Source organism: Babylonia areolata, chromosome 5 (genome assembly GCF_041734735.1).
Source record: "Babylonia areolata isolate BAREFJ2019XMU chromosome 5, ASM4173473v1, whole genome shotgun sequence".
In the NCBI taxonomy this organism is placed as follows: Eukaryota; Metazoa; Mollusca; class Gastropoda; order Neogastropoda; family Buccinidae; genus Babylonia; species Babylonia areolata.
Genome location: NC_134880.1, coordinates 48,453,846 through 48,464,864, shown reverse-complemented (window position 1 = coordinate 48,464,864; position 11,019 = coordinate 48,453,846). Strand labels below are relative to the sequence as shown.

Genomic DNA, 11,019 nt, shown 5'->3' with positions numbered 1-11,019 from the left:
GTAGTAAATTCCATTCAAGCTGAAGTGGAACCTAAATGACATGGTCCATTGCGGGGAAGGGACTTGGGTGGAAGAGTATCGCATCACAGTAACAATGATTATCATATTTGTTAATACGTGCCGTAAAACGCGAAAATTCAACAGACAAATACATCAGTCAAAAAGTCTACTTTTAAAAGTACACACACACACACACACACACACACACACACACACACACACACACACACACACACACACACACACACACACACACGCAGACACACACACACACACACACACACACACACACACACACTGACAATCTGACCCCGAGTGTAATAATCATTATTGATCAGTGGAAGCATGTGTGTTACTCGCGTACACACAGACACACACACACACACACACACACACACACACACACACACACACACACACACACACACACACACACACAGACTCAAGGCAACGATGAGTTGATCGATTACAGTGGTTAGACATTAGACTGAAGACTACTACTACTACTGCTACTGCTGCTGCTGCTACTGCTAGTATACGCACAACACATGATTTCAAATTAACAACAACAAAAAATGTTAGTAATAGGCAATAACACAAAAACCAAACTCACCCAGCAGCTGTTCAAACAACCTTAGCAGTGGCTAGGCCCACGCACTGACTAATCAAATCAGCATCAAATGGCTTGATCACATTGTGAGGTATTGCACAGTGAAACAGAATACAATGTTTGGTCTTTCAGTATCTCTCAGTGACACACTATCTGAATCCATGTTGCAACAGGCAAACAGGCTTAATTAAAGCGACAACCAATATTTCATGAGGTAGACTGCAGGCTTAACTGCGTTAAAACATCAGATTTTTGATTTTCCATACGATTTTTGTGAGGTTAGCACAACTGAGGGATGTAACGGTGTTTGTTTGTTTGTTTGTTTGTTTGCTGTTACTGCTGCTGTTGTTACTGCTGCTGCTGCTGCTACTACTGTTGTTGTTGCTATTGTTTTTCCTCTCTTTTTTTATGATGTTCATCTGTAAACTTTTGACTCTCTCTCTCTCTCTCTCTCTCTCTCTCTCTCTCTCTCTCTCTCTCTCTCTCTACATAACATCACAAATGTTAGATCACAGTTTATCACCAAGTGGGAAAGTTCGAGGTATTTGGTGCCTTGTGGTTGTAGCATTATATTTTCGGACATGCACAATACACAAGTATCAGTTCTGAAAATCACAGAAATAATTATACAAATAAAAATTTAAAAATAATTTATTTCAAAATTAAAAAAAAACGTTGAAAAGTTCTTGCAGAACCGAAGGGTGTACACATATTCCTGAGTAACTACACAGCTGTATAAATCACTTACTATAACACCGTAAGGATAAAACATTCATTCACACGGCATCTCCAGCACAGTCTGACGACAACATGAGGAAGGAAGGGAGGAAGGTGCCGCAGAATGGTTAAGACTTTAATCTGCCAATACAGAGTCCTGGGGATCGAATCCCGCTCTCGCCCTTTCTCCAAAGTATGACTGGAAAATCAAACTGAGTGTACAGTCATTCGGATGAGACGATAAACCGAGGTCCCATGTGCAGCACGCACTTGGCGAACTTAAAAAGAACCCATGGCAACGAGAGTGGTGTCCTCTGCCAAAATTCTGCAAAAGATATCCACTCTGATAGGTACACAAACACGTATATGTGTGTGTGTGTGTGTGTGCGCGCGCGCGCATCCAATCAAGTCCTGACTAAGGGCGTTGGGTTACGCTGCTGGTCAGGCATCTGCTTAGCAGATGTGGTGTAGCGTACATGGATTTGTTCGAACGCAGTGACGCCTGGCCTCCTCGAGAAACTGAAACTGAAAGTGACGTCAGCAAAGAAAGGTTCTGACATCAGCGAGGATTTCCCGCTGGCACACCGCACAGTGAGTCAGTGTGTTGGCACACTGCTCGCAGAACACGAAGTGACCACACGGCAGCAAGGTCACCGATATCTCTCTCTGCCCACACATCCGGCACAGTTGTCTTCCCCTTAGTCGTCGGTTCTCCGCCAGGAGGCGCCGGTATCGAGCTCTGACGGAGCAGGTCTGTGGGTCTGTTGATAAACTCGGGTCGCTGGCTGTACCACACGCGCTGCTTTGAGGTGGTGTATCACTTTGTGTTGAAGTCGTTAGATGACTGCAGGCACTGGTTGGAGGTGGCGTGTCACCTTGCGTTGAGCGGGGTGTTTGAGGACTGCAGGCACTGCTTTGAGCCGGTGCGCCACCTTGTGTTGAGGGTGTTTGAGGTGGTTCATCCTCAGCGGTGTCCCTGGAGGCGGCCCCGCGTGGTTCCAGAGAAGTTGCCGGCGCGATGGCATCGTCCGTTGGTGTATCAGATCGGTGGACAGGTTCCATCCGTTTCTGAAAACGTGGGATCGAACATCATAGCATTTGTTTAAATTGTGAAATAAAGTCTCTTTGTCTTATATGCGAGAGAGAGAGAGAGAGAGAGAGAGAGAGAGAGAGAGAGAGATGGGCATTCTTTTTTTTTTTATTCAATCATATACACTAGAATTCACTAGAATTGAGATGATAGTGTCTATGATTCAATAAAGGCCATGGCCCCTCATGAAGGGGATGCAGTGAACACACATTACAGCACAAGGAATTGTCACCTTTTCAGCGCAAAACACAACATGAAACAATAAGCTACAGGATTAATAATGTGTACACAAATCATAACGATTAATTACGTAGTGTACTGCGGATTTTGAATGCAAGAGAGAGAGGGGGGAGAGAGAGAGAGAGAGAGAGAGAGAGAGAGAGAGAGAGAAATTCCAGATGGTTTATTCATGAAAAGGCCTAGGCCCCTTATGAAGGGGTATGCGAACAATATATATATATATATATATATATATATATATATATATATATTATAAAGACAAACTTCACATTGCAATGTATGTCAACGTCCAAATATTCAATTAAACAAACGTGTAAGTGAATCAGTGCTAAGGTTCAGTATGTAGAACAATAAAATGCTTTCAAGAAATTTCAATTTCTCTGAATTTGAAAGCTTTATATGAAAATAGAGAACATTTTTCGAAATATTTCAGGAGAGAGAGAGAGGGGGGGTGGGGGGTATGGCAAAGCTATGATGGGAATTTGATTAAAAAAAATGTTCATGATGTAAATCAGCCCAACAGAAAGAGATTAAAACAAAAAGCCTGACAGTCTCTGAATTTGTTTTTCATTTAAGCAAAATCAAACTTTAAACAGAAAGTTTACAAATCACCAGTTGAGGGCTTTTGAGTTCCTCGTCCTAAGTTGGATATGAGAGTGCTGCATTTGTTTGTGATCATGTTCTTTGCCAAGCAAGGAAGCTACAAATCATAAAAAAAAAAGTAATTGACACAGAAGTCACCATATGGGGCTAGCTGTTTGTAGAAAGAAAAAAAGAAGCTTGATTGTCTTGATTTTGACCAGAAAAAGATTGACCACTGAAGTCGCATGATCGACCAGAATGTTTTTGTTTGTTTGGTTGGTTGTTGTTGTTGTGTTGTTGTTTTTTTGTTTTGTTTTGTTTTTGTTTTTTGGGGGGGGTTGTTGTTTTGTTTTGTTTTGTTGTTGTTGTTGTTGTTTTAATTCAATTCTTTAACTCATTTGTACTGAAAAGATTACATTGGCGGACTGAAATGTAGAAACTGGAAGGCTCCAATAGGAATATTTTGAGTGAAGTACAGCCAAGTGACCTTTACTTCTATTGAAACAACACAGAGAATTCAGTATAAACATTCCTCTCAGATGTTCACATTCCCTCCCCTCCTCGGTTTGACCTGGATGAAAAGACACTGAAACAGTTCAATGGCTGGTTGAGAAGAACTGCAGTAGCGTTTGTTGGATGTCACTTCTCTCTTTTTTCTTTTTTTTTTTTCGAGGCTAAATGTCAGACTTCTTCTTCTTCTGCGTTCACTCGTATGCATACGAGTGGGCTTTTACGTGTATGACCGTTTTTACCCCGCCATGTAGGCAGCCATACTCCGTTTTCGGGAGGGTGCATGCTGGGTATGTTCTTGTTTCCATAACCCACCGAACGCTGACATGGATTATAGGATCTTTAATCCTCAGATTGACAGTCCAACGCTTTAACCACTCGGCTATTGCGCCCGTCTAAAATGTCAGACATTTGCCGTTTACTTCAAATAACGTTCAAGACTAAGAAAATAGTAATCATGCAGAAAACATATGGAACTGAAAATGTTGTTCAAAATACGGATAAAAAGAAGCACTACCCCTCTTAGAATACTCACTACACTGAAATTCTTAATTCTGTCCAAAATGATTCACCTCGGAATTCTTCTTTCAAGCCAACCTCAGTTCATAAAGAGCCAAAGAGGGTGTTTGTTTTCAGTTTTCTTAACTCTTTCCATACGAACGGCGAAAGAGACGACGTTGACAGCGTTTCACCCCAATTACCATCATCAAAATATTGCAAGTGGAAGGCTCTTATACTGAAGACGTGAATGTTGACAAAGAATACCACAATTCTGACGACGGAAGCTAAAGGTTGGGTCATTCAGACACCCACTGGACATCCGAGGGGTCTGTGTAGAGGAGAAGAGAGGACTGGCCGTACTGAGTGAGTTAAAGTAGTAAACTGGAAAAGATGAAGTAGGAAGGCGCCAAGAAAACGTACAAGAGATGATGGTGTAAAAAAATGTCAGGTATTCCACAGCGCTGTGGGCTGTAACCGGCCTAGCGCTCTACAAATCACCATCATTGTTATCATCATCATCATCATCATCTAGTAGTAGTATCAGTAGAAGTATCATCATCATCATTACTTTTTTTTTTTTCATTATCATAATCATAATCTTCTCTTTTTTTCATCACCATTATCATCATCATCAATTACATTACTCATAGAACCCACTATCATCATCATCATAAGAATTGTTAGAAAGGGTATGATGATGCATGAAATCTCACATGGTTAAAACCCAAATGAATATATATATATATATATATATATATATATATATATATATATATATATAATTTCTGCTAAAATTCTCGTTTCGATGAATTTATTCTATAACAATGATGATGATAAGGACCTGACAGTGTTTTGTATTAAACAAATGGTAATAACCCTGATCTGCATTGTCGATCGGATGGCTGGATGTAGAAAAGCTGATTTCCTGCCTTGATTTAATTATCATATGATGGCATAGCTGTGTATTTGTGGTTGTTGGCGTTAGTGGTGTTTTGTATGTATTTACTTTGTCATTGTCTTTCTGTTTGTTTGTTTTGTTTTATTGTTTGTTTGTTTTTTTTATTGTGAAACCAAAAAAAAAAACAAGGCAGAGCGTTTAACAAACTAACAGATAAATAACTAAATATTTGGACCACAAAAATATAACGCAAAAATAAACAAATTAATTATTGATGATATCAATACTGAAAACTCAAAGAAACACACACACGAACCACCTTCTCACCACCACTAACCCTCACATTTATCTGAAACTAGACAAATTATACTTTTGTTTAAATCGCAAAACAGTGAACAACCGATAAACAAGGAAACAGAAACAACTTAACACTGGTCAGTATATACCGTTTTTATAGTGTTTTGTTGTTGTTTTTGTTGTTGTTGTTTTAAATCTCGTTAATCTCCAAAACCTTCTCGTCCCGACTCACCTCTCAACTTTCTAAAATTGAATAACTGAAAAATAAATAAATAAATGAACGAATAAATAAATAGATGATGAATAAATAAATAAATAAATAAATAAATAAATAAACAAATAACTAAATAAATAAATGAATGAATGAATGAATGAATAAATGAGCAAACAAACAAATGAATGAACGAATGAATTAATATACTTTTTCTACCCCAACCTCTCAAAAGGAACAAATAACCGGTTGTTGTTATTTCAATTATGAAATAATAATAATAATAATAATAATAATAATAATAATAATAATAATAATAATAATAAACCGGTTGTTGTTGTTTTAACTAAGAAATAATAATGTTTAAACTAAGAAATAATAATAATAACAATAACAACAATGATGATGATGATGATGACAACAACAACAACAACAGTAACAACAACAACAATAATAATAATAATAGTAATAATAATAACAATAATAATAATAATAATAATATTAATAATAATAATGATGATGATGATAATAATAATAATAATAATAATAATAATAATACACAAACAACTACACACCAGTCAGTCAATTTATGCTCGTCCAGAACTGAGAACGACGGTTTTGTCAAACACAGGGAAAATTCACTGACACCACACCGTTGAAAACGAACATGTGCACCCGGACAGCGGTAGCGATGGATGTAGTCGATTCCTTTACCGAAGCGATCTTATTTATAATCCATCCGCAAACACACCCCCTCTGAGGTTGGCACAGTCGCCCACACATATGCGAATTCAGGCCTTGCGTGCATAAACGCAGTTCCGTGTCGAAAATGATTCCCCGTGAACCCAGATCTTCCGGGAATACCAGATCACTTTCTGTCTCTGTTTGTCTCTTGTCTGCCTGCCTGCCTGTCTGGCTGTCTGTCTGTGTGTCTGTCTGTTTGTCTGTATCTCTCTCTCTCTCTCTCTCTCCATCCTTATATATATATATATATATATATATATATATATATATATATATATAGAGAGAGAGAGAGAGAGAGAGAGAGAGAGATTCATACATATAGATAGGTATATATAGATAGGTGTATAGATATATAGGGGGAGGCATTCTCGTTATGTATGTGCATGTAGTTATATAAGTTGTAAGTGAGTGTATGTGTCTATGTATAACATAATTAAGCTTGTATGCATGCGATTTAATAAATATATTTGTACGACTATGTGTAAGGATAAAGATGTGGATGGCGCACTTGCGATAGTCAGTGCGCGCGTGTGTGTGTTTGGTTGGAGAGAACATGTATACCAATGTGTGTGTGTAAAAAATGTTTCATTTCCCGATGATTATTTACTTACTTGTTAGTTTTCATCTTTCATGTGTATGTTTACTTCCTTTTATGTCTATGAACTATTTTTTTTAAATAATAAATTATAAAAAAAAATTAAAAAACCCACCATTTCAACTGATAACTGTACAACCACGTTATTTTCAGTTTTCCCCATCTGTACCTGTGCGTCTGTCTGTCTGTGAGAGTTCGTGAGTGAGTGAGTGTGTGTGTGTGGGGGGGGGGGGGTCTGTGTCTGTGTCTGTGTGTGTCTGTGTCTGCTTATTTGTCTCTGTGTGTCTGTGTATCTGTAGCTGTATCTGTGTTTGTGTGCCGCGCGTGTATGCGTGTGCGCGCGTGCATGTGTGTGTGTGTGCGTCGTGTGTGTTTGTCTGCTGTCGGGGGGGTGGGGGGGAGGGGACAGGGGGGAGGGTGTGGGGGCGGGCGGGTGGGAGGGGGGGGGGGGTTCGCGCGCGCGTGTGTGTGTGTGTTAGAGAGTTCCTGAGAAACTTGGCCATGTGGTAAGTACACTGGAGCTGTGAAAAGGTTCGGGAATCCACTGACGCTAAAAATAGGACAGACAAAACGGCGCCCGTGGAGGAAGCCCTGTGTGATATACTACCGTGTAGCTTTTTGGGTGCCAGGTAATGGTGCTTTTCATCCCGATTCACCTATTCCCGTTTAGCCCATTCCCATTTAGCCTGTGTTCTCAGTTGTTCTGTGTCTGTGCGAGAAGGCTGGGCAAGGGAAAGATTAGGGGAGAAGGGGGGGCAGGGGGGGGGTTGTTACACTCGGACATAACTTCCTCGTGTCAATGCAAGAACCTATCGTGAACATTCTTTCTTCTTTGCTGCTCCTCACAACTGGAACAACCTTCCGCATCATATCCGTACATGTGATTCTATTTCTGCTTTTCGCTCATCACTAAAAACTCATCTTTTTTTTTTTAAACCTATCTATAGGTACTCTCAGCTTCCTTGTTCTCCAACACCACTCATGTCAGCTCACTTTGGATGTATGAAGGGTGGGAGGGGGAGAGTGTGTGTGGAGAGGGTTGAGAAAGAGTGGTCATGAATGATTTATGTAACTTGTAAAAAATTTTCTTTCATGTATAGCGCTCTGAGCCCGTAGAGAGAAAGGGCGCTATATTTGTATCTGTATTAGTATTTCTTTTAATCACAACAGATTTCTCTGTGTGAAATTCGGGCTGTTCTCCCGAGGGAGAGCGCGTCGCTACACTACAGCGCCGCCCATATTTATGTATTTTTTCCTGCGTGCAGTTTTATTTGTTTTTTTTTTTATCGAAGTGGATTTTTCTGCAGAATTTTGCCAGGAAGAACCCTTTTGTTGCCGTGGGTTCTTTTACGTACGCCCAGTGCATGCTGCACACGGGACCTCGGTTTATCGTTTTGTTTTTTTTTAATGGGTGGCGCTGTAGTGTAGCGACGCGCTCTGCCTGGGGAGAGCAGCCCGAAGTTTCAAACAGATAAATCTGTTGTGATAAAAAGAAATACAAATACAAAATACAAATTTTCGCTGTGTTTGGCAAAGGGTTCAAACATTCTGCCAACTTCTTCACTTTTATTATCTCTTTTTATCCCTTTTATCTCTTCGGCGTCATATTTATATTTCACCTTTGTACTGCATACATATTTACAGTGTGTGTGTGTGTGTGTGTGTGTGTGTGTGTGTGTGTGTGTGTGTGTGTGTGCGTGTCAGCGTGTGTGTGTGTGTGTGTGTGCGTGTGTGTGTGTGTGTGTGTGTGTGTGTGTTAATATAATGTAGACATGTAATTAAAGTATTTCTTTTTTTTATACTTTACTCACGCCATGTGCCTTGAACATTAATATCTTTCAATAAAAGGCGCAATAGAAACAAATCATCATCATCATCATCATCACCATCATCATCATCATCATCAAAAAGAGAAGAAGAAGGAGAAGATGAATGTGTATGGTGCGTACCAACGCGGAGGTTAACGATGCATCTGGCATGAATAATAAGTAAAGAAATACAGAAAAAATATATGTTATTATTACGAACGCGCTAAAAGAAGTGTATCCAAACAGTGTGATATCACAACACACACACACACACACACACACACACACACACATAGACACACACATAGACACACACACACACACACACACACACACACTCCCACCTCATTCACCTCTCTCCTCTCTCACAAACACACACACACACACACACACACACCTTATTCACCTCACACACACACACACACACACACACACACACACACACACACACACACACGCACACACACGCACACACACACACACACCTTTCGATGATATCTGTAACTGCGAGGTATAGGCTACAACTATTCTCACAGATGATGAATATTGTGCTGACCCTCAAAATCAACTTTCCAGCAGGCGCGTCTCTCAAAGGAACGGCAGACTCATGGGTTTCTGCAAAAATAGCTTACCATGATGTCAGTGTGCACGAGTTCCGCCGCTCGTTCACAAGCATACACACACGCGCGTGCGCGCGCATGTACACACATTCACACACACATACACACACGCGCGCGCATGCGCGCACTCACACGCACGCCTGCGCGCGCACACACACACGCACGCACGCACACTTACACACGCACGCACGCACACACACGCACACACACACACACACACACACACACACACACACATACGGGGCCTGCATGGGTGAAGATGGGAGAGAGACAGAGAGAGACAGAGACAGAGAGACGGAGAGACAGAGACAGAGAGAGACAGAGAGAGCATGATGTATTTTTCCTCAGAGAGGAAATTGCCATTCTGTATGTGTGTCTCTCGTTCGTATGTATGTGTGTCTGATTTCTTCGAAATATAAACTCAAATCTCACAGATGATGCGTATTGCTAGGACCGTCAGGAAGGCATTCCACGATACCGGATCATCTCAGCGGCTGACGTGCCTTTCTCTCTGTTACAGAACACACGACAGTTTCTGGGAAATAGCAAACAAGAGGGAAAGCTTTCATGGCGCACGTGTGATGTCTGTTTTACAACAGAACGGAACACACCGGTACTCAGAATCAGAATCAGAATTTTATTCAGTAAGGCAACCATCACAATCAGAAACGAGTGTTTGTCGAACCGACAACTGCTTGCTGAAAACAGGAAGAACTTTATATTAAGCAGCCCACCTCGATCGGCATTTCAATATTTTACGATCATGATTTAGATCTGTCAAAGTTTTGTAAAACTTTCTATGTCTACATCATAACTTTCCAACTTCGATAATTTTTTTTTAATCGTCAAACACATCTTTGGGCGTAATGTAAACGATTATCACTCCGGACATGTCGGATTTTTTTTTTTTTTTTTCCCTCCGACAAACTATGTTCGGCGGATCTGACAAATTTTGATCATGTCTTCCCCGACACAGAAGTCAGATTGACCTGCAGTGCGTACCCAACCAAAGTCAGTGACTGAAATATCCAAGCCTGTTCCAACCTCTTTTAACTCTTTCCATACGAACGGCGAAAAAGACGACGCTAACAGCGTTTCACCCCAGTTACCATCATCAAAATTTTGCAAGCGGAAGGCTCTTATACTGAAGAGGTGAATGTTGACAAAGAATACCACAATTCTGACGACAGAAGCTAAAGGTTGGGTCATTCAGACACCCACTGGACATCCGAGGGGTCTGTGTAGAGGAGAAGAGAGGACTGGCCGTACTGAGTGAGTTAAACTGACTCTATATCTTCGACACGTACGCTACGAAAAGTAGACATTCATTGTCGGATGCCGTGGAAACGCACGCTGCGAATCAATTCTCAAAGTGATTGCGGACATTATTCAATTTCTTTATAAATTATGAGAAAACATTGGGGCAGATCTAAAAATAACCATTAATTAGATCCCAATACCCATAAAGAAGACCTTACGAAAACACTCCTAGAGAAGATCCCAAATACCCATGAAGAAGACCTTACGAAAACACTCCTAGAGAAGATCTCAAATACCTTTGATAAAGAACTTACGAAAACATTCCTAGAGAAGATC

The 11,019-nt window shown here is 40.5% G+C and overlaps 1 protein-coding gene across 1 annotated transcript; it reads right to left on the bottom strand.

Annotated features, from left to right (window-relative positions):
- Positions 1 to 373: 373 nt before the first annotated feature.
- Positions 374 to 6,347, bottom strand: LOC143282508 (uncharacterized). The gene is made up of 2 exons (XM_076588171.1): positions 6,232 to 6,347; positions 374 to 2,395 (listed from the first exon to the last, which is right to left on the bottom strand). The coding sequence occupies exon 2, from the start codon at positions 2,387 to 2,389 to the stop codon at positions 1,865 to 1,867; it is 525 nt and encodes a 174-aa protein (XP_076444286.1). The 5' UTR covers positions 2,390 to 2,395; positions 6,232 to 6,347; the 3' UTR covers positions 374 to 1,864.
- Positions 6,348 to 11,019: the final 4,672 nt, after the last annotated feature.

Coding starts and splice junctions, on each gene's coding strand:
- LOC143282508 (XM_076588171.1), bottom strand. CDS start 2,389: ATGGAACCTGTCCACCGATCTGATACACCAACGGACGATGCCATCGCG.